At 38.1% G+C, this 25,357-nt stretch overlaps 1 protein-coding gene across 1 annotated transcript in view; it reads right to left on the bottom strand.

Annotated features, from left to right (window-relative positions):
• LOC311053836 (uncharacterized protein) overlaps positions 1-25,357 on the bottom strand; it is a gene marked incomplete at both ends in the record, with an annotated part of 30,983 nt that extends 5,626 nt beyond the window's left edge. The window contains 3 exons of the mRNA XM_084069546.1: positions 23,154-23,258; positions 23,532-23,685; positions 25,158-25,357. Of these exons, the coding sequence (XP_083925672.1) occupies positions 23,154-23,258; positions 23,532-23,685; positions 25,158-25,357 (459 nt within the window). The remainder of the gene's footprint in view (positions 1-23,153; positions 23,259-23,531; positions 23,686-25,157) is intronic.

The raw sequence follows: 25,357 nt of genomic DNA, 5'->3' as shown, positions 1-25,357 counted from the left end.
TTGGATTTAACTTTCGTTTGGGTAGTGACAAACTTTCGTTTCGGTAGTGACACAATGGTGAAAAAAAATGTACTAAGTCCAGAGCTCGATGAATTTTAGGGACCAAAAAAAAGTCACTACAAAGTACTACCAATCAACTCTAAATTGCCTGAAACGTACTCCTAACAGGTTTTTGGGGGGACGATTTTGGCCTCCACACTTAGCGATTTGGATTTAACTTTCGTTTCGGTAGTGACAAACTTTCGTTTCGGTAGTGACACAATGGTGAAAAAAAATGTACTAAGTCCAGAGCTCGATGAATTTTAGGAACCAAAAAAAAAAGTCACTACAAAGTACTACCAATCAACTCTAAATTGCCTGAAACGTACTCCTAACAGGTTTTTGGGGGGACGATTTTGGCCTCCACACTTAGTGATTTTTTCGGATTTAACTTTCGTTTCGGTAGTGACAAACCTTCGTTTCGGTAGTGACAAAATGGTGATTTTTTTTTAACTAAGTCCAGAGCTCGATGAATGTTAGGGACCAAAAAAAAAAGTCAGTACAAAGTACCATCAATCAACTCTAAATTGCCTGAAACGTACTCCTAACAGGTTTTTGGGGGGACGATTTTGGCTTCCACACTTAGTGATTTTTTCGGATTTAACTTTCGTTTCGGTAGTGACAAACTTTCGTTTCGGTAGTGACAAACTTTCGTTTCGGTAGTGACACAATGGTGAACATTTTTTTTTACCAAGTCCAGAGCTCGATGAATGTTAGGGACCACAAAAAAAAAGTCACTACAAAGTACTACCAATCAACTCTAAATTGCCTGAAACGTACTCCTAACAGGTTTTTGGGGGGACGATTTTGGCCTCCACACTTAATGATTTTTTCGGATTTAACTTTCGTTTCGGTAGTAACACAATGGTGAATATTTTTTTTTACTAAGTCCAGAGCTCGATGAATGTTAGGGACCAAAAAAGAAAAAGTCACTACAAAGTACTACCAATCAACTTTAAATTGCCTGAAACGTACTTCTAAGAGGTTTTTGGGGGGACGATTTTGGCCTCCACACTTAGTGATTTGGATTTAACTTTCGTTTGGGTAGTGACAAACTTTCGTTTCGGTAGTGACACAATGGTGAAAAAAAATGTACTAAGTCCAGAGCTCGATGAATTTTAGGGACCAAAAAAAGTCACTACAAAGTACTACCAATCAACTCTAAATTGCCTGAAACGTACTCCTAACAGGTTTTTGGGGGGACGATTTTGGCCTCCACACTTAGCGATTTGGATTTAACTTTCGTTTCGGTAATGACAAACTTTCGTTTCGGTAGTGACACAATGGTGAAAAAAAATGTACTAAGTCCAGAGCTCGATGAATTTTAGGAACCAAAAAAAAAAGTCACTACAAAGTACTACCAATCAACTCTAAATTGCCTGAAACGTACTCCTAACAGGTTTTTGGGGGGACGATTTTGGCCTCCACACTTAGTGATTTTTTCGGATTTAACTTTCGTTTCGGTAGTGACAAACCTTCGTTTCGGTAGTGACAAAATGGTGATTTTTTTTTAACTAAGTCCAGAGCTCGATGAATGTTAGGGACCAAAAAAAAAAGTCAGTACAAAGTACCATCAATCAACTCTAAATTGCCTGAAACGTACTCCTAACAGGTTTTTGGGGGGACGATTTTGGCTTCCACACTTAGTGATTTTTTCGGATTTAACTTTCGTTTCGGTAGTGACAAACTTTCGTTTCGGTAGTGACAAACTTTCGTTTCGGTAGTGACACAATGGTGAACATTTTTTTTTACCAAGTCCAGAGCTCGATGAATGTTAGGGACCACAAAAAAAAAGTCACTACAAAGTACTACCAATCAACTCTAAATTGCCTGAAACGTACTCCTAACAGGTTTTTGGGGGGACGATTTTGGCCTCCACACTTAGTGATTTTTTCGGATTTAACTTTCGTTTCGGTAGTGACAAACTTTCGTTTCGGTAGTGACACAATGGTGAAAACATTTTTTTACCAAGTCCAGAGCTCGATGAATGTTAGGGACCAAAAAAAAAGTCATTACAAAATACTACCAATCAACAAATTGCCTGAAACGTACTCCTAACAGGTTTTTTGGGGGACGATTTTGGCCTCCACACTTAGTGATTTTTTCGGATTTAACTTTCGTTTCGGTAGTGACAAACTTTCGTTTCGGTAGTGACACAATGGTGAAAAAAAAATTTACTAAGTCCAGAGCTCGATTAATGTTAAGGACCAAAAAAAAAAGTCACTACAAAGTACTACCAATCAACTCTAAATTGCCTGAAACGTACTCCTAACAGGTTTTTGGGGGGACGATTTTGGCCTCCACACTTAGTGATTTTTTCGGATTTAACTTTCGTTTCGGTAGTGACAAACTTTCGTTTCGGTAGTGACACAATGGTGATTTTTTTTTTTACTAAGTCCAGAGCTCGATGAATTTTAGGGACAAAAAAAAAAGTCACTACAAAGTACTACCAATCAACTCTAAATTGCCTGAAACGTATTCCTAAGAGGTTTTTGGGGGGACGATTTTGGCCTCCACACTTAGTGATTTTTTCGGATTTAACTTTCGTTTCGGTAGTGACAAACTTTCGTTTCGGTAGTGACACAATGGTGAAAACATTTTTTTACCAAGTCCAGAGCTCGATGAATGTTAGGGACCAAAAAAAAAGTCATTACAAAATACTACCAATCAACAAATTGCCTGAAACGTACTCCTAACAGGTTTTTTGGGGGACGATTTTGGCCTCCACACTTAGTGATTTTTTCGGATTTAACTTTCGTTTCGGTAGTGACAAACTTTCGTTTCGGTAGTGACACAATGGTGAAAAAAAAATTTACTAAGTCCAGAGCTCGATTAATGTTAAGGACCAAAAAAAAAAGTCACTACAAAGTACTACCAATCAACTCTAAATTGCCTGAAACGTACTCCTAACAGGTTTTTGGGGGGACGATTTTGGCCTCCACACTTAGTGATTTTTTCGGATTTAACTTTCGTTTCGGTAGTGACAAACTTTCGTTTCGGTAGTGACACAATGGTGATTTTTTTTTTTACTAAGTCCAGAGCTCGATGAATTTTAGGGACAAAAAAAAAAGTCACTACAAAGTACTACCAATCAACTCTAAATTGCCTGAAACGTATTCCTAAGAGGTTTTTGGGGGGACGATTTTGGCCTCCACACTTAGTGATTTTTTCGGATTTAACTTTCGTTTCGGTAGTGACAAACTTTCGTTTCGGTAGTGACACAATGGTGAAAAAAAAAATGGACTAAGTCCAGAGCTCGATGAATGTTAGGGACCAAAAAAAAAAGTCACTACAAAGTACTACCAATCAACTCTAAATTGCCTGAAACGTACTCCTAAGAGGTTTTTGGGGGGACGATTTTGGCCTCCACACTTAATGATTTTTTCGGATTTAACTTTCGTTTCGGTAGTGACAAACTTTCGTTTCGGTAGTGACACAATGGTGAAAACATTTTTTTACCAAGTCCAGAGCTCGATGAATGTTAGGGACCAAAAAAAAAGTCATTACAAAATACTACCAATCAACAAATTGCCTGAAACGTACTCCTAACAGGTTTTTTGGGGGACGATTTTGGCCTCCACACTTAGTGATTTTTTCGGATTTAACTTTCGTTTCGGTAGTGACAAACTTTCGTTTCGGTAGTGACACAATGGTGAAAAAAAAATTTACTAAGTCCAGAGCTCGATTAATGTTAAGGACCAAAAAAAAAAGTCACTACAAAGTACTACCAATCAACTCTAAATTGCCTGAAACGTACTCCTAACAGGTTTTTGGGGGGACGATTTTGGCCTCCACACTTAGTGATTTTTTCGGATTTAACTTTCGTTTCGGTAGTGACAAACTTTCGTTTCGGTAGTGACACAATGGTGATTTTTTTTTTTACTAAGTCCAGAGCTCGATGAATTTTAGGGACAAAAAAAAAAGTCACTACAAAGTACTACCAATCAACTCTAAATTGCCTGAAACGTATTCCTAAGAGGTTTTTGGGGGGACGATTTTGGCCTCCACACTTAGTGATTTTTTCGGATTTAACTTTCGTTTCGGTAGTGACAAACTTTCGTTTCGGTAGTGACACAATGGTGAAAACATTTTTTTACCAAGTCCAGAGCTCGATGAATGTTAGGGACCAAAAAAAAAGTCATTACAAAATACTACCAATCAACAAATTGCCTGAAACGTACTCCTAACAGGTTTTTTGGGGGACGATTTTGGCCTCCACACTTAGTGATTTTTTCGGATTTAACTTTCGTTTCGGTAGTGACAAACTTTCGTTTCGGTAGTGACACAATGGTGAAAAAAAAATTTACTAAGTCCAGAGCTCGATTAATGTTAAGGACCAAAAAAAAAAGTCACTACAAAGTACTACCAATCAACTCTAAATTGCCTGAAACGTACTCCTAACAGGTTTTTGGGGGGACGATTTTGGCCTCCACACTTAGTGATTTTTTCGGATTTAACTTTCGTTTCGGTAGTGACAAACTTTCGTTTCGGTAGTGACACAATGGTGATTTTTTTTTTTACTAAGTCCAGAGCTCGATGAATTTTAGGGACAAAAAAAAAAGTCACTACAAAGTACTACCAATCAACTCTAAATTGCCTGAAACGTATTCCTAAGAGGTTTTTGGGGGGACGATTTTGGCCTCCACACTTAGTGATTTTTTCGGATTTAACTTTCGTTTCGGTAGTGACAAACTTTCGTTTCGGTAGTGACACAATGGTGAAAAAAAAAATGGACTAAGTCCAGAGCTCGATGAATGTTAGGGACCAAAAAAAAAAGTCACTACAAAGTACTACCAATCAACTCTAAATTGCCTGAAACGTACTCCTAAGAGGTTTTTGGGGGGACGATTTTGGCCTCCACACTTAATGATTTTTTCGGATTTAACTTTCGTTTCGGTAGTAACACAATGGTGAATATTTTTTTTTACTAAGTCCAGAGCTCGATGAATGTTAGGGACCAAAAAAGAAAAAGTCACTACAAAGTACTACCAATCAACTTTAAATTGCCTGAAACGTACTTCTAAGAGGTTTTTGGGGGGACGATTTTGGGCTCCACACTTAGTGATTTTTTCGGATTTAACTTTCGTTTCGGTAGTGACAAACTTTCGTTTCGGTAGTGACACAATGGTGATTTTTTCTTTTTTTACCAAGTCCAGAGCTCGATGAATGTTAGGGACCAAAAAAAAAAGTCACTACAAAGTACTACCAATCAACTCTAAATTGCCTGAAACGTACTCCTAAGAGGTCTTTGGGGGGACGATTTTGGCCTCCACACTTAGTGATTTTTTCGGATTTAACTTTCGTTTCGGTAGTGACAAACTTTCGTTTCGGTAGTGACACAATGGTGAAAAAAAAATTGACTAAGTCCAGAGCTCGATGAATGTTAGGGACAAAAAAAAAAAAGTCACTACAAAGTACTACCAATCATCTCTAAATTGCCTGAAACGTACTCCTAACAGGTTTTTGGGGGGACGATTTTGGCCTCCACACTAAGTGATTTTTTTCGGATTTAACTTTCGTTTCGGTAGTGACAAACTTTCGTTTCGGTAGTGACACAATGGTGAAAAAAAATGTACTAAGTCCAGAGCTCGATGAATGTTAGGGACCAAAAAAAAAGTCATTACAAAATACTACCAATCAACAAATTGCCTGAAACGTACTCCTAACAGGTTTTTTGGGGGACGATTTTGGCCTCCACACTTAGTGATTTTTTCGGATTTAACTTTCGTTTCGGTAGTGACAAACTTTCGTTTCGGTAGTGACACAATGGTGAAAAAAAAAATGTACTAAGTCCAGAGCTCGATTAATGTTAAGGACCAAAAAAAAAAGTCACTACAAAGTACTACCAATCAACTCTAAATTGCCTGAAACGTACTCCTAACAGGTTTTTGGGGGGACGATTTTGGCCTCCACACTTAGTGATTTTTTCGGATTTAACTTTCGTTTCGGTAGTGACAAACTTTCGTTTCGGTAGTGACACAATGGTGATTTTTTTTTTTACTAAGTCCAGAGCTCGATGAATTTTAGGGACAAAAAAAAAAGTCACTACAAAGTACTACCAATCAACTCTAAATTGCCTGAAACGTATTCCTAAGAGGTTTTTGGGGGGACGATTTTGGCCTCCACACTTAGTGATTTTTTCGGATTTAACTTTCGTTTCGGTAGTGACAAACTTTCGTTTCGGTAGTGACACAATGGTGAAAAAAAAAATGGACTAAGTCCAGAGCTCGATGAATGTAAGGGACCAAAAAAAAAAGTCACTACAAAGTACTACCAATCAACTCTAAATTGCCTGAAACGTACTCCTAAGAGGTTTTTGGGGGGACGATTTTGGCCTCCACACTTAATGATTTTTTCGGATTTAACTTTCGTTTCGGTAGTAACACAATGGTGAATATTTTTTTTTACTAAGTCCAGAGCTCGATGAATGTTAGGGACCAAAAAAGAAAAAGTCACTACAAAGTACTACCAATCAACTTTAAATTGCCTGAAACGTACTTCTAAGAGGTTTTTGGGGGGACGATTTTGGCCTCCACACTTAGTGATTTGGATTTAACTTTTGTTTCGGTAGTGACAAACTTTCGTTTCGGTAGTGACACAATGGTGAAAAAAAATGTACTAAGTCCAGAGCTCGATGAATTTTAGGGACCAAAAAAAAAGTCACTACAAAGTACTACCAATCAACTCTAAATTGCCTGAAACGTACTCCTAACAGGTTTTTGGGGGGGCGATTTTGGCCTCCACACTTAGTGATTTTTTTCGGATCTAACTTTCGTTTCGGTAGTGACAAACTTTCGTTTCGGTAGTGACACAATGGTGAAAAAAAAATGTACTAAGTCCAGAGCTCGATGAATTTTAGGGACTAAAAAAATAAGTCACTACAAAGTACTACCAATCAACTCTAAATTGCCTGAAACGTACTCCTAACAGGTTTTTGGGGGGACGATTTTGGCCTCCACACTTAGTGATTTGGATTTAACTTTCGTTTGGGTAGTGACAAACTTTCGTTTCGGTAGTGACACAATGGTGAAAAAAAATGTACTAAGTCCAGAGCTCGATGAATTTTAGGGACCAAAAAAAAGTCACTACAAAGTACTACCAATCAACTCTAAATTGCCTGAAACGTACTCCTAACAGGTTTTTGGGGGGACGATTTTGGCCTCCACACTTAGCGATTTGGATTTAACTTTCGTTTCGGTAGTGACAAACTTTCGTTTCGGTAGTGACACAATGGTGAAAAAAAATGTACTAAGTCCAGAGCTCGATGAATTTTAGGAACCAAAAAAAAAAGTCACTACAAAGTACTACCAATCAACTCTAAATTGCCTGAAACGTACTCCTAACAGGTTTTTGGGGGGACGATTTTGGCCTCCACACTTAGTGATTTTTTCGGATTTAACTTTCGTTTCGGTAGTGACAAACCTTCGTTTCGGTAGTGACAAAATGGTGATTTTTTTTTAACTAAGTCCAGAGCTCGATGAATGTTAGGGACCAAAAAAAAAAGTCAGTACAAAGTACCATCAATCAACTCTAAATTGCCTGAAACGTACTCCTAACAGGTTTTTGGGGGGACGATTTTGGCTTCCACACTTAGTGATTTTTTCGGATTTAACTTTCGTTTCGGTAGTGACAAACTTTCGTTTCGGTAGTGACAAACTTTCGTTTCGGTAGTGACACAATGGTGAACATTTTTTTTTACCAAGTCCAGAGCTCGATGAATGTTAGGGACCACAAAAAAAAAGTCACTACAAAGTACTACCAATCAACTCTAAATTGCCTGAAACGTACTCCTAACAGGTTTTTGGGGGGACGATTTTGGCCTCCACACTTAGTGATTTTTTCGGATTTAACTTTCGTTTCGGTAGTGACAAACTTTCGTTTCGGTAGTGACACAATGGTGAAATTTTTTTTTTACCAAGTCCAGAGCTCGATGAATGTTAGGGACCAAAAAAAAAGTCATTACAAAATACTACCAATCAACAAATTGCCTGAAACGTACTCCTAACAGGTTTTTTGGGGGACGATTTTGGCCTCCACACTTAGTGATTTTTTCGGATTTAACTTTCGTTTCGGTAGTGACAAACTTTCGTTTCGGTAGTGACACAATGGTGAAAAAAAAAATGTACTAAGTCCAGAGCTCGATTAATGTTAAGGACCAAAAAAAAAAGTCACTACAAAGTACTACCAATCAACTCTAAATTGCCTGAAACGTACTCCTAACAGGTTTTTGGGGGGACGATTTTGGCCTCCACACTTAGTGATTTTTTCGGATTTAACTTTCGTTTCGGCAGTGACAAACTTTCGTTTCGGTAGTGACACAATGGTGATTTTTTTTTTTACTAAGTCCAGAGCTCGATGAATTTTAGGGACAAAAAAAAAAGTCACTACAAAGTACTACCAATCAACTCTAAATTGCCTGAAACGTATTCCTAAGAGGTTTTTGGGGGGACGATTTTGGCCTCCACACTTAGTGATTTTTTCGGATTTAACTTTCGTTTCGGTAGTGACAAACTTTCGTTTCGGTAGTGACACAATGGTGAAAAAAAAAATGGACTAAGTCCAGAGCTCGATGAATGTTAGGGACCAAAAAAAAAAGTCACTACAAAGTACTACCAATCAACTCTAAATTGCCTGAAACGTACTCCTAAGAGGTTTTTGGGGGGACGATTTTGGCCTCCACACTTAATGATTTTTTCGGATTTAACTTTCGTTTCGGTAGTAACACAATGGTGAATATTTTTTTTTACTAAGTCCAGAGCTCGATGAATGTTAGGGACCAAAAAAGAAAAAGTCACTACAAAGTACTACCAATCAACTTTAAATTGCCTGAAACGTACTTCTAAGAGGTTTTTGGGGGGACGATTTTGGGCTCCACACTTAGTGATTTTTTCGGATTTAACTTTCGTTTCGGTAGTGACAAACTTTCGTTTCGGTAGTGACACAATGGTGATTTTTTCTTTTTTTACCAAGTCCAGAGCTCGATGAATGTTAGGGACCAAAAAAAAAAGTCACTACAAAGTACTACCAATCAACTCTAAATTGCCTGAAACGTACTCCTAAGAGGTCTTTGGGGGGACGATTTTGGCCTCCACACTTAGTGATTTTTTCGGATTTAACTTTCGTTTCGGTAGTGACAAACTTTCGTTTCGGTAGTGACACAATGGTGAAAAAAAATTGACTAAGTCCAGAGCTCGATGAATGTTAGGGACAAAAAAAAAAAAGTCACTACAAAGTACTACCAATCATCTCTAAATTGCCTGAAACGTACTCCTAACAGGTTTTTGGGGGGACGATTTTGGCCTCCACACTAAGTGATTTTTTTCGGATTTAACTTTCGTTTCGGTAGTGACAAACTTTCGTTTCGGTAGTGACACAATGGTGAAAAAAAACGTACTAAGTCCAGAGCTCGATGAATGTTAGGGACCAAAAAAAAAGTCATTACAAAATACTACCAATCAACAAATTGCCTGAAACGTACTCCTAACAGGTTTTTTGGGGGACGATTTTGGCCTCCACACTTAGTGATTTTTTCGGATTTAACTTTCGTTTCGGTAGTGACAAACTTTCGTTTCGGTAGTGACACAATGGTGAAAATTTTTTTTTACCAAGTCCAGAGCTCGATGAATGTTAGGGACCAAAAAAAAAGTAATTACAAAATACTACCAATCAACAAATTGCCTGAAACGTACTCCTAACAGGTTTTTTGGGGGACGATTTTGGCCTCCACACTTAGTGATTTTTTCGGATTTAACTTTCGTTTCGGTAGTGACAAACTTTCGTTTCGGTAGTGACACAATGGTGAAAAAAAAAATGTACTAAGTCCAGAGCTCGATTAATGTTAAGGACCAAAAAAAAAAGTCACTACAAAGTACTACCAATCAACTCTAAATTGCCTGAAACGTACTCCTAACAGGTTTTTGGGGGGACGATTTTGGCCTCCACACTTAGTGATTTTTTCGGATTTAACTTTCGTTTCGGCAGTGACAAACTTTCGTTTCGGTAGTGACACAATGGTGATTTTTTTTTTTTACTAAGTCCAGAGCTCGATGAATTTTAGGGACAAAAAAAAAAGTCACTACAAAGTACTACCAATCAACTCTAAATTGCCTGAAACGTATTCCTAAGAGGTTTTTGGGGGGACGATTTTGGCCTCCACACTTAGTGATTTTTTCGGATTTAACTTTCGTTTCGGTAGTGACAAACTTTCGTTTCGGTAGTGACACAATGGTGAAAAAAAAAATGGACTAAGTCCAGAGCTCGATGAATGTTAGGGACCAAAAAAAAAAGTCACTACAAAGTACTACCAATCAACTCTAAATTGCCTGAAACGTACTCCTAAGAGGTTTTTGGGGGGACGATTTTGGCCTCCACACTTAATGATTTTTTCGGATTTAACTTTCGTTTCGGTAGTAACACAATGGTGAATATTTTTTTTTACTAAGTCCAGAGCTCGATGAATGTTAGGGACCAAAAAAGAAAAAGTCACTACAAAGTACTACCAATCAACTTTAAATTGCCTGAAACGTACTTCTAAGAGGTTTTTGGGGGGACGATTTTGGGCTCCACACTTAGTGATTTTTTCGGATTTAACTTTCGTTTCGGTAGTGACAAACTTTCGTTTCGGTAGTGACACAATGGTGATTTTTTCTTTTTTTACCAAGTCCAGAGCTCGATGAATGTTAGGGACCAAAAAAAAAAGTCACTACAAAGTACTACCAATCAACTCTAAATTGCCTGAAACGTACTCCTAAGAGGTCTTTGGGGGGACGATTTTGGCCTCCACACTTAGTGATTTTTTCGGATTTAACTTTCGTTTCGGTAGTGACAAACTTTCGTTTCGGTAGTGACACAATGGTGAAAAAAAAATTGACTAAGTCCAGAGCTCGATGAATGTTAGGGACAAAAAAAAAAAAGTCACTACAAAGTACTACCAATCATCTCTAAATTGCCTGAAACGTACTCCTAACAGGTTTTTGGGGGGACGATTTTGGCCTCCACACTAAGTGATTTTTTTCGGATTTAACTTTCGTTTCGGTAGTGACAAACTTTCGTTTCGGTAGTGACACAATGGTGAAAAAAAACGTACTAAGTCCAGAGCTCGATGAATGTTAGGGACCAAAAAAAAAGTCATTACAAAATACTACCAATCAACAAATTGCCTGAAACGTACTCCTAACAGGTTTTTTGGGGGACGATTTTGGCCTCCACACTTAGTGATTTTTTCGGATTTAACTTTCGTTTCGGTAGTGACAAACTTTCGTTTCGGTAGTGACACAATGGTGAAAAAAAAAATGTACTAAGTCCAGAGCTCGATTAATGTTAAGGACCAAAAAAAAAAGTCACTACAAAGTACTACCAATCAACTCTAAATTGCCTGAAACGTACTCCTAACAGGTTTTTTGGGGGACGATTTTGGCCTCCACACTTAATGATTTTTTCGGATTTAACTTTCGTTTCGGTAGTGACAAACTTTCGTTTCGGTAGTGACACAATGGTGATTTTTTTTTTACTAAGTCCAGAGCTCGATGAATTTTAGGGACAAAAAAAAAAGTCACTACAAAGTACTACCAATCAACTCTAAATTGCCTGAAACGTATTCCTAAGAGGTTTTTGGGGGGACGATTTTGGCCTCCACACTTAGTGATTTTTTCGGATTTAACTTTCGTTTCGGTAGTGACAAACTTTCGTTTCGGTAGTGACACAATGGTGAAAAAAAAAATGGACTAAGTCCAGAGCTCGATGAATGTTAGGGACAAAAAAAAAAAGTCACTACAAAGTACTACCAATCAACTCTAAATTGCCTGAAACGTACTCCTAAGAGGTTTTTGGGGGGACGATTTTGGCCTCCACACTTAATGATTTTTTCGGATTTAACTTTCGTTTCGGTAGTAACACAATGGTGAATATTTTTTTTTACTAAGTCCAGAGCTCGATGAATGTTAGGGACCAAAAAAGAAAAAGTCACTACAAAGTACTACCAATCAACTTTAAATTGCCTGAAACGTACTTCTAAGAGGTTTTTGGGGGGACGATTTTGGGCTCCACACTTAGTGATTTTTTCGGATTTAACTTTCGTTTCGGTAGTGACAAACTTTCGTTTCGGTAGTGACACAATGGTGATTTTTTCTTTTTTTACCAAGTCCAGAGCTCGATGAATGTTAGGGACCAAAAAAAAAAGTCACTACAAAGTACTACCAATCAACTCTAAATTGCCTGAAACGTACTCCTAAGAGGTCTTTGGGGGGACGATTTTGGCCTCCACACTTAATGATTTTTTCGGATTTAACTTTCGTTTCGGTAGTAACACAATGGTGAATATTTTTTTTTACTAAGTCCAGAGCTCGATGAATGTTAGGGACCAAAAAAGAAAAAGTCACTACAAAGTACTACCAATCAACTTTAAATTGCCTGAAACGTACTTCTAAGAGGTTTTTGGGGGGACGATTTTGGGCTCCACACTTAGTGATTTTTTCGGATTTAACTTTCGTTTCGGTAGTGACAAACTTTCGTTTCGGTAGTGACACAATGGTGATTTTTTCTTTTTTTACCAAGTCCAGAGCTCGATGAATGTTAGGGACCAAAAAAAAAAGTCACTACAAAGTACTACCAATCAACTCTAAATTGCCTGAAACGTACTCCTAAGAGGTCTTTGGGGGGACGATTTTGGCCTCCACACTTAATGATTTTTTCGGATTTAACTTTCGTTTCGGTAGTAACACAATGGTGAATATTTTTTTTTACTAAGTCCAGAGCTCGATGAATGTTAGGGACCAAAAAAGAAAAAGTCACTACAAAGTACTACCAATCAACTTTAAATTGCCTGAAACGTACTTCTAAGAGGTTTTTGGGGGGACGATTTTGGGCTCCACACTTAGTGATTTTTTCGGATTTAACTTTCGTTTCGGTAGTGACAAACTTTCGTTTCGGTAGTGACACAATGGTGATTTTTTCTTTTTTTACCAAGTCCAGAGCTCGATGAATGTTAGGGACCAAAAAAAAAAGTCACTACAAAGTACTACCAATCAACTCTAAATTGCCTGAAACGTACTCCTAAGAGGTCTTTGGGGGGACGATTTTGGCCTCCACACTTAGTGATTTTTTCGGATTAACTTTCGTTTCGGTAGTGACAAACTTTCGTTTCGGTAGTGACACAATGGTGAAAAAAAAATTGACTAAGTCCAGAGCTCGATGAATGTTAGGGACAAAAAAAAAAAAGTCACTACAAAGTACTACCAATCATCTCTAAATTGCCTGAAACGTACTCCTAACAGGTTTTTGGGGGGACGATTTTGGCCTCCACACTAAGTGATTTTTTTCGGATTTAACTTTCGTTTCGGTAGTGACAAACTTTCGTTTCGGTAGTGACACAATGGTGAAAAAAAATGTACTAAGTCCAGAGCTCGATGAATGTTAGGGACCAAAAAAAAAGTCATTACAAAATACTACCAATCAACAAATTGCCTGAAACGTACTCCTAACAGGTTTTTTGGGGGACGATTTTGGCCTCCACACTTAGTGATTTTTTCGGATTTAACTTTCGTTTCGGTAGTGACAAACTTTCGTTTCGGTAGTGACACAATGGTGAAAAAAAAAATGTACTAAGTCCAGAGCTCGATTAATGTTAAGGACCAAAAAAAAAAGTCACTACAAAGTACTACCAATCAACTTTAAATTGCCTGAAACGTACTTCTAAGAGGTTTTTGGGGGGACGATTTTGGGCTCCACACTTAGTGATTTTTTCGGATTTAACTTTCGTTTCGGTAGTGACAAACTTTCGTTTCGGTAGTGACACAATGGTGATTTTTTCTTTTTTTACCAAGTCCAGAGCTCGATGAATGTTAGGGACCAAAAAAAAAAGTCACTACAAAGTACTACCAATCAACTCTAAATTGCCTGAAACGTACTCCTAAGAGGTCTTTGGGGGGACGATTTTGGCCTCCACACTTAGTGATTTTTTCGGATTTAACTTTCGTTTCGGTAGTGACAAACTTTCGTTTCGGTAGTGACACAATGGTGAAAAAAAAATTGACTAAGTCCAGAGCTCGATGAATGTTAGGGACAAAAAAAAAAAGTCACTACAAAGTACTACCAATCATCTCTAAATTGCCTGAAACGTACTCCTAACAGGTTTTTGGGGGGACGATTTTGGCCTCCACACTAAGTGATTTTTTTCGGATTTAACTTTCGTTTCGGTAGTGACAAACTTTCGTTTCGGTAGTGACACAATGGTGAAAAAAAATGTACTAAGTCCAGAGCTCGATGAATGTTAGGGACCAAAAAAAAAGTCATTACAAAATACTACCAATCAACAAATTGCCTGAAACGTACTCCTAACAGGTTTTTTGGGGGACGATTTTGGCCTCCACACTTAGTGATTTTTTCGGATTTAACTTTCGTTTCGGTAGTGACAAACTTTCGTTTCGGTAGTGACACAATGGTGAAAAAAAAAATGTACTAAGTCCAGAGCTCGATTAATGTTAAGGACCAAAAAAAAAAGTCACTACAAAGTACTACCAATCAACTCTAAATTGCCTGAAACGTACTCCTAACAGGTTTTTGGGGGGACGATTTTGGCCTCCACACTTAGTGATTTTTTCGGATTTAACTTTCGTTTCGGTAGTGACAAACCTTCGTTTCGGTAGTGACAAAATGGTGATTTTTTTTTAACTAAGTCCAGAGCTCGATGAATGTTAGGGACCAAAAAAAAAAGTCAGTACAAAGTACCATCAATCAACTCTAAATTGCCTGAAACGTACTCCTAACAGGTTTTTGGGGGGACGATTTTGGCTTCCACACTTAGTGATTTTTTCGGATTTAACTTTCGTTTCGGTAGTGACAAACTTTCGTTTCGGTAGTGACAAACTTTCGTTTCGGTAGTGACACAATGGTGAACATTTTTTTTTACCAAGTCCAGAGCTCGATGAATGTTAGGGACCACAAAAAAAAAGTCACTACAAAGTACTACCAATCAACTCTAAATTGCCTGAAACGTACTCCTAACAGGTTTTTGGGGGGACGATTTTGGCCTCCACACTTAGTGATTTTTTCGGATTTAACTTTCGTTTCGGTAGTGACAAACTTTCGTTTCGGTAGTGACACAATGGTGAAAAATTTTTTTTACCAAGTCCAGAGCTCGATGAATGTTAGGGACCAAAAAAAAAGTCATTACAAAATACTACCAATCAACAAATTGCCTGAAACGTACTCCTAACAGGTTTTTTGGGGGACGATTTTGGCCTCCACACTTAGTGATTTTTTCGGATTTAACTTTCGTTTCGGTAGTGACAAACTTTCGTTTCGGTAGTGACACAATGGTGAAAAAAAAAATGTACTAAGTCCAGAGCTCGATTAATGTTAAGGACCAAAAAAAAAAGTCACTACAAAGTACTACCAATCAACTCTAAATTGCCTGAAACGTACTCCTAACAGGTTTTTGGGGGGACGATTTTGGCCTCCACACTTAGTGATTTTTTCGGATTTAACTTTCGTTTCGGTAGTGACAAACTTTCGTTTCGGTAGTGACACAATGGTGATTTTTTTTTTTTACTAAGTCCAGAGCTCGATGAATTTTAGGGACAAAAAAAAAAGTCACTACAAAGTACTACCAATCAACTCTAAATTGCCTGAAACGTATTCCTAAGAGGTTTTTGGGGGGACGATTTTGGCCTCCACACTTAGTGATTTTTTCGGATTTAACTTTCGTTTCGGTAGTGACAAACTTTCGTTTCGGTAGTGACACAATGGTGAAAAAAAAAATGGACTAAGTCCAGAGCTCGATGAATGTTAGGGACCAAAAAAAAAAGTCACTACAAAGTACTACCAATCAACTCTAAATTGCCTGAAACGTACTCCTAACAGGTTTTTGGGGGGACGATTTTGGCCTCCACACTAAGTGATTTTTTTCGGATTTAACTTTCGTTTCGGTAGTGACAAACTTTCGTTTCGGTAGTGACACAATGGTGAAAAAAAAAATGTACTAAGTCCAGAGCTCGATTAATGTTAAGGACCAAAAAAAAAAGTCACTACAAAGTACTACCAATCAACTCTAAATTGCCTGAAACGTACTCCTAACAGGTTTTTTGGGGGACGATTTTGGCCTCCACACTTAATGATTTTTTCGGATTTAACTTTCGTTTCGGTAGTGACAAACTTTCGTTTCGGTAGTGACACAATGGTGATTTTTTTTTTTACTAAGTCCAGAGCTCGATGAATTTTAGGGACAAAAAAAAAAGTCACTACAAAGTACTACCAATCAACTCTAAATTGCCTGAAACGTATTCCTAAGAGGTTTTTGGGGGGACGATTTTGGCCTCCACACTTAGTGATTTTTTCGGATTTAACTTTCGTTTCGGTAGTGACAAACTTTCGTTTCGGTAGTGACACAATGGTGAAAAAAAAAATGGACTAAGTCCAGAGCTCGATGAATGTTAGGGACCAAAAAAAAAAGTCACTACAAAGTACTACCAATCAACTCTAAATTGCCTGAAACGTACTCCTAAGAGGTTTTTGGGGGGACGATTTTGGCCTCCACACTTAATGATTTTTTCGGATTTAACTTTCGTTTCGGTAGTAACACAATGGTGAATATTTTTTTTTACTAAGTCCAGAGCTCGATGAATGTTAGGGACCAAAAAAGAAAAAGTCACTACAAAGTACTACCAATCAACTTTAAATTGCCTGAAACGTACTTCTAAGAGGTTTTTGGGGGGACGATTTTGGGCTCCACACTTAGTGATTTTTTCGGATTTAACTTTCGTTTCGGTAGTGACAAACTTTCGTTTCGGTAGTGACACAATGGTGATTTTTTCTTTTTTTACCAAGTCCAGAGCTCGATGAATGTTAGGGACCAAAAAAAAAAGTCACTACAAAGTACTACCAATCAACTCTAAATTGCCTGAAACGTACTCCTAAGAGGTCTTTGGGGGGACGATTTTGGCCTCCACACTTAATGATTTTTTCGGATTTAACTTTCGTTTCGGTAGTAACACAATGGTGAATATTTTTTTTTACTAAGTCCAGAGCTCGATGAATGTTAGGGACCAAAAAAGAAAAAGTCACTACAAAGTACTACCAATCAACTTTAAATTGCCTGAAACGTACTTCTAAGAGGTTTTTGGGGGGACGATTTTGGGCTCCACACTTAGTGATTTTTTCGGATTTAACTTTCGTTTCGGTAGTGACAAACTTTCGTTTCGGTAGTGACACAATGGTGATTTTTTCTTTTTTTACCAAGTCCAGAGCTCGATGAATGTTAGGGACCAAAAAAAAAAGTCACTACAAAGTACTACCAATCAACTCTAAATTGCCTGAAACGTACTCCTAAGAGGTCTTTGGGGGGACGATTTTGGCCTCCACACTTAGTGATTTTTTCGGATTTAACTTTCGTTTCGGTAGTGACAAACTTTCGTTTCGGTAGTGACACAATGGTGAAAAAAAAATTGACTAAGTCCAGAGCTCGATGAATGTTAGGGACAAAAAAAAAAAAGTCACTACAAAGTACTACCAATCATCTCTAAATTGCCTGAAACGTACTCCTAACAGGTTTTTGGGGGGACGATTTTGGCCTCCACACTAAGTGATTTTTTTCGGATTTAACTTTCGTTTCGGTAGTGACAAACTTTCGTTTCGGTAGTGACACAATGGTGAAAAAAAATGTACTAAGTCCAGAGCTCGATGAATGTTAGGGACCAAAAAAAAAGTCATTACAAAATACTACCAATCAACAAATTGCCTGAAACGTACTCCTAACAGGTTTTTTGGGGGACGATTTTGGCCTCCACACTTAGTGATTTTTTCGGATTTAACTTTCGTTTCGGTAGTGACAAACTTTCGTTTCGGTAGTGACACAATGGTGAAAAAAAAAATGTACTAAGTCCAGAGCTCGATTAATGTTAAGGACCAAAAAAAAAAGTCACTACAAAGTACTACCAATCAACTCTAAATTGCCTGAAACGTACTCCTAACAGGTTTTTGGGGGGACGATTTTGGCCTCCACACTTAATGATTTTTTCGGATTTAACTTTCGTTTCGGTAGTGACAAACTTTCGTTTCGGTAGTGACACAATGGTGATTTTTTTTTTTACTAAGTCCAGAGCTCGATGAATTTTAGGGACAAAAAAAAAAGTCACTACAAAGTACTACCAATCAACTCTAAATTGCCTGAAACGTATTCCTAAGAGGTTTTTGGGGGGACGATTTTGGCCTCCACACTTAGTGATTTTTTCGGATTTAACTTTCGTTTCGGTAGTGACAAACTTTCGTTTCGGTAGTGACACAATGGTGAAAAAAAAAATGGACTAAGTCCAGAGCTCGATGAATGTTAGGGACCAAAAAAAAAAGTCACTACAAAGTACTACCAATCAACTCTAAATTGCCTGAAACGTACTCCTAAGAGGTTTTTGGGGGGGGGATTTTGGCCTCCACACTTAATGATTTTTTCGGATTTAACTTTCGTTTCGGTAGTAACACAATGGTGAATATTTTTTTTTACTAAGTCCAGAGCTCGATGAATGTTAGGGACCAAAAAAGAAAAAGTCACTACAAAGTACTACCAATCAACTTTAAATTGCCTGAAACGTACTTCTAAGAGGTTTTTGGGGGGACGATTTTGGGCTCCACACTTAGTGATTTTTTCGGATTTAACTTTCGTTTCGGTAGTGACAAACTTTCGTTTCGGTAGTGACACAATGGTGATTTTTTCTTTTTTTACCAAGTCCAGAGCTCGATGAATGTTAGGGACCAAAAAAAAAAGTCACTACAAAGTACTACCAATCAACTCTAAATTGCCTGAAACGTACTCCTAAGAGGTCTTTGGGGGGACGATTTTGGCCTCCACACTTAGTGATTTTTTCGGATTTAACTTTCGTTTCGGTAGTGACAAACTTTCGTTTCGGTAGTGACACAATGGTGAAAAAAAAATTGACTAAGTCCAGAGCTCGATGAATGTTAGGGACAAAAAAAAAAAAGTCACTACAAAGTACTACCAATCATCTCTAAATTGCCTGAAACGTACTCCTAACAGGTTTTTGGGGGGACGATTTTGGCCTCCACACTAAGTGATTTTTTCGGATTTAACTTTCGTTTCGGTAGTGACAAACTTTCGTTTCGGTAGTGACACAATGGTGAAAAAAAATGTACTAAGTCCAGAGCTCGATGAATGTTAGGGACCAAAAAAAAAAGTCACTACAAAGTACTACCAATCAACTCTAAATTGCCTGAAACGTACTCCTAAGAGGTTTTTGGGGGGACGATTTTGGCCTCCACACTTAGTGTTTTTTTCGGATTTAACTTTCGTTTCGGTAGTGACAAACTTTTGTTTCGGTAGTGACACAATGGTGATTTTTTTTTACTAAGTCCAGAGCTCGATGAATGTTAGGGACCAAAAAAAAAAGTCACTACAAAGTACTACCAATCAACTCTAAATTGCCTGAAACGTACTCCTAAGAGGTTTTTGGGGGGACGATTTTGGCCTCCACACTTAATGATTTTTTCGGATTTAACTTTCGTTTCGGTAGTGACAAACTTTCGTTTCGGTAGTGACACAATGGTGAAAAAAAAAATTGACTAAGTCCAGAGCTCGATGAATGTTAGGGACCAAAAAAAAAAGTCACTACAAAGTACTACCAATCAACTCTAAATTGCCTGAAATTTGTGGCATTAGATTAAAGTTACATTTAACAAAAGTCTGATCCTCTGCAGTCAACAGTTGCTATAATTTTGCAAAGAAAGTCAAAATGTACAATGTTTCTGAACAGTAAAACAGTGTCAACTAGAAAAAGTGCTCCTCGTAGCACAGGTCTCCGCCAGGTCAGGTAGGTTATCGTGGCCTCCTGGTGACGCTATAATAGGCCAATGTGAAAAGGGGAGCATTTGTTCTTAGGCCTTTCACTACCCTCTGCTATAAGTCACATCTGCTCGTGCTTATAAATGATACTAACCTGTGGGTCAGAGGGTGCTGTCATCTGGACTCTCTTGGCTGCAGTTTCATCATGACGTCCAAAATCACATGCTTCATGCTAATCAATACATTCTATTTTTCAACAAATTGTACTTTTGAGTGCTGCTCTGCATAATACACAGCCTACGTTTCAGTGGTGGAAGAAGTACTCACATTCTTTACTTGAGTAAAAGGATCAGTATGACAATGTAGAAATACTCCGTTACAATTAAAAGTCCATGCAAAAGTAAAATTACTCATTATACAGAAATGTCCCATTTCAAGTTTTCTAAATGTATAGAAATCTTTTGAAAGTAGCATCTACAAGCTCACAACGCGTAGTGATGTGACGCGTTGTGAGCTTGTAGATCGGCTATTTTCAAACAGCCGAAATATATATATATATAAAGCTTAAGTGGTTAATGTATATTTAGTAATTATAATCTAAATCTGCAAAGTAACTAGTAACTAAAGTTTTCAAATAATTGTAGTTAAGAGATTACTCAACATAAAAACAATGTTTTTTAAAATGTTCTGCAGAAGGTTGAACCACGTTACCTGCCTGATGTAGCAAATTAAGGAATGTGAATCTGAGCTCAAGACTATATTCCCAGTTTACCTGGTGTCTCTATAGGTGTTTCTACTGAAAAACAGAAATCTGTGTTTTTGCGGAAATGTTTTTATTCTGGAGTATAACATTCACAATACACGTATTGCTGTTGATGATTTACGTGTGTGCTGTTTAATTCTCAACAAAAAAACTAAAAACAAAGTATAGCCACTGACCTTGTGAGGAACAAAACAGAAACGATTTTCAATTAAATTGTTGTTAAAATGTTGTGCAAACTGAGACATCTATTTTTTTTTAGATTATTTTCATTTTCTGCTGACAAGCTGGAAGACTTATCTATACTGTCCAGTAGGTACTTTTGAAAATTGCAGGTGTTCTTTAATGTTATTATTATTGTTATATGTATTATTGTTCCAGGGATGTTTACTTGAGCTAACTTGTTACATCACACAGATTGAAAGGTGTAAAAATGGTTTTGCTAGCTTAATCACTTTTATTATTGTGGCCAATGCAGATATTAAATTGATATGTTTTATGGTGCAATAATCAAAGTTGTTTCTTTTCTTAGTGAACCAACAGCGTCATGTTTTATCATGTGTGGCCAGGGCCCAAATAGTGGGACCTTTTGAACTAAACCGACTACGCCACCTAGGGTTGAACCAGGAGCCTATGGGAACTCCTTTATCAGCATTTAAAGAGAAGCTACAACAATTTGACTCAACATTACTAGAGGAACTACAATGAACAGGAACCAGGTACAAAAGGCTAGTTTCGGTTCTTTTACCGGATATGGAGAGCAGCTTAGCGGTGTACAAACCGTGAACAAAGACAGATGTGCCAAAAGATCATCAATTTATTATGAAACAATGATTAAAACACAAAAAGGACAGTGGGTTAAAATACAAGCTATAATATATCAGAGCAAAAATACCAAAGGTAAAGCCTTTAAAGTAACTCCAAAGGTGGACAAGAAATGAAAAATAATTGCTCCATTGATTAGAAATTGATAATTCAAAATATGCTCCTCATCGACATTGTACGGTAAAACAGCTTTTAAAGTCACTCTTTTAGCACGTAAACGAACACAAACAAAGCTGATTCAATAGAACATAACCAAACCCAGTAATGTTTATTTTTTTTTATAAAAATGTCTGATTTTACTATTTGAAGGTCCGAAAAACAAAAAAAAATCTAAAAAACAAATTGATGATAAATATGGGGCTATAGGCTGTGAGCATAGGCTACTTTAGCAGGTACTGTTGCACTATTTATACTCAAGTAACATGTTTGAATGCAGGCCTTTACTTAACAGTAACAGAGTATTTCTACATTGTGGTATTGTTACTTTGACCTTATGTGGATTCTACCAGTGTCAGTCTACCTTATGTGGATTATACCAGTGTCAGTTTACTTTATGTGGATCAAGTTTGGGATGTGTGTTCTTGAAGAAATCTTCCAGGGTGACCCGTGTGTTCCAGCCGAGCTCTTTGACAAACATGTGGACACTTCCAATCAGACCAGGAAACTGCTCCATCAGGTCAACGTCACTTACTGTAAACACACAAAGCAGTGGTCACTGAACACTTGGGGCGCGTTCGAAAATACAGCACTGAGTGCACTGACCAATACAAACTAATAGGCGAGTGTGCTCCGGTGCGTAATTTCCGAACGCACCCTAAATGTTATGATGAACACACTCACACCACTCCTTTATAAAGTACTGAACACACTCACATCTATCTAACTGCTGCATTTTTTTTATAATCATTTATTTTTGCATGTTTTTTCAGTTTACATTTAGTCGAGACTACAACAAACTCAGACCTACATTCAAACATACAGACATACAAAACAGTGTACACACAGAAAATCATACGCATAAGACAAAAAACAAAAACAGTAAAACAAAAAGTAAAAATAAAAAGATAGTTATCAAGTGGTAAAGCTTCAGAAATAGGGGAGTATAGTTATCGTTAAGTTAAAATAGTTAAATCCCTAGCACGGATCCCACCACCCCAATGAGGGGAGGACAACAATGTGCAGCGAGGAGAGCCCCACGCCCCTGCAGCCCCTCACCACGGACTGGCGATGTCAAAAACCTCGACCCACATCACCGGACACAAGTCATATGCCCAATGCTATGGGTCGGGGCAGCGCCACTCCACGGAACTGACAGAAGCCACGCACTGACTTTGTTTTGTCTTTTATTGTGCTTTTCTTTTTTTTTCTCTAAGCACCTTAACGTCCATAAGTACATCATGCACAGTATACATTGCTGCTATGCTCAGGCACCTTCGTCATATTTTTTTTAATCTCAGGTACTAATGTAAATATGTAGATAACTTGTTTGGCCTTTTTGTTGTTCTCTTGTTTGATCTCCTTCCCACTTGCCCCCTCCCCCACCCCTCTTCTTTCTATGGAAATAACGTTGTGATGGGAACAATGTAACACAACCTGTTACAACATAGGTAAGACTTCAGACTTGGATCCACACCCAGGGAATGGAACACACATTAGAAAATAAAAATATAATTTAACTTATTTACAATGTACAATTTATAAACGAATGGGAGCGGTTTAACTGTTATAGATTTAAATTCATCTTACTGGTGCCTGTACAGATTCTATGAAGCGTAGCAATCCAAACCCATCGTCACGGTAGGGAAACTTCCTGTTCCATCTCTCCATCTCCTCAAACACCTCCTGCGGCAACTGGAAACACACACAACACAAAGTTAAATGGATAGTTCACCCCCTAAATGACTTTTTTCTATCGATTACTCACCCCTTGGAGACTTGAATTCATGGATATTCTTTTTCCGTCGCATTGCTAAGCCAATAATTTGATGACCGTCAGCGGTTCCGGTAGGAGACACAAAGAGTCTCCTTTGTATCTCCTACCGGAACCGCTGGGTGAACTATCCCTTTAAATTAGCTATTCTATTGGACATGAAGACACACGAGAAGTTTAAATGATTTAGTCACCTTGTCTTTCATTCTGTCTTTCCATGCTACAAATAGTCCCTCCTCAGCACACTGGTCCAGTACCGCCATGAGGTTCGACTGAACGTCCTTAGGGTGTTTATGGAACTGGTCAATTTCCTTTTCAGTTGCGACCGCTTTCAGGAAATCAACTCTCCTGGAATATTTCGAAAATAAAAATATTGTACTGAAAATTATCACTCTGTAAGCCGTTGGTTCTCAAAGTGGGACCCGAGGACCCCCAAGGGGGTTATGTTGACATAAAATAAATACATAAAAATAAAGTAAAATTTACAATTTACAATTTAGCAAACGCTCTTAATCCAGAGCGATTTACAGTAAGCAAGGACAACACACGATAATACATCAAATGCATAGACCACCTATATTCCAGGATCCATATTCAGAGGGAGAACTTTTGCACAACATAGACAACGATCGATCAGCCCTGAGGGACTCCACTCAACTATAGTGGTTAAAATGCAGAACTAGATCTTGTGATGTTCTATTGGCAGAATTGTCTTTGTTTGCATATTTGCGTATGTGCTAAAAGAGTGACTTTGAGAGCTGTTTATGGTTAAAATTTAAGTCCATATCATCATATTTTGAATGATCAACTTCTAATCAATAAGGCAACTGTTTTTGATATCTCGCCCACCTTTGGAGTTACATCATCATGGCAAGGTAACTACACAACCCAAAACTCTACCAAGGTGTACTGTTGCTTTAAAACATGTTGGTAGAAAACGTAGCATGGGGTCAAACTGTTCTCACAACATGTTGCAGTGCCTAATATATGAGCTATGGTTGTGATTAAGTGCTCATAATAAGTACAAATAACATTGAGAAAAGAAATACTGTCTGTGCAACAGATAATGGCCCTCATTTATCAACGCAGCGTATAAACCGGCGCATATTTTTCCATATATTCGGCCGTACACCAACGTCGAAGTCACATTTATCAACGCATCCTACACAGCTGATCCGAGCGTACACTTGGTCCCAGCGTTGATAAATGTCACGGCTGAAACCGAGCGTAATTTAAATAACACGCCCTTAAAAATTCTCAAAACGCCCCGATTTTACGACATGAAGACGAACCAGAATACGACCAAAGACATGAAAAGCCAATAAGAAATAGTTTCGCCTCGCCGCACAAGCTCACGCACAAAAAGCGCTCGTATATTTTTGAAAATAGCAGATCTACAAGCTCACAACGCGTCGCGATGCAACGCTGGCTTGTGAGCTTGTAGATCTGCTATTTTCAATACAGACAGATCTACAATCTTATCTGAATGACTGTTAAAGCAGTTTGTTTAAATTACTTTATAAAATGATATATTTTCACAGTGATTATTTATTAGTGTAGATATACACATTTAGGAGTGGATTATGTGTCTAGATGCCTGTCAGACAGTCAGACAATGCTGCTCCGCAGGTCTAGGATGGAATAAACGGGTGCAGCCAACGTCAACAACTGGTCTCGACCAGACGTGAGATCTCAGCGTATGGTAGGGTGAAGCCCACGTCAGGATATATTGATAAATGCCGAAAGGTGCGGTGATTACGCCGTACGCTCATTATTTGGGCTGCACCGCGTTGATAAATGAGGGCCAATGTTTCTATTACGTTTGGGGAGGCCAGAAGTAGGGATGATCCAAGCATTCCTCCACTGTAGGTCTTTTCTTTGGGTCTATTTTGATCATCCTCTCGATGAGGTCCTTGGCAACCTCATCCTGAACATGGTCCAGGTTGTACTCTCCACTCAAAATGTTGGCAACGTTGCCAAATGGATGGTGTCCTCCAGACAGGATGTAATATATCAACAT

This window comes from Gymnoscopelus microlampas (assembly GCF_963454915.1).
Source record: "Gymnoscopelus microlampas genome assembly, chromosome: 2".
Classification (NCBI taxonomy): Eukaryota; Metazoa; Chordata; class Actinopteri; order Myctophiformes; family Myctophidae; genus Gymnoscopelus; species Gymnoscopelus microlampas.
This window is presented reverse-complemented; position numbering and strand designations above follow the sequence as displayed.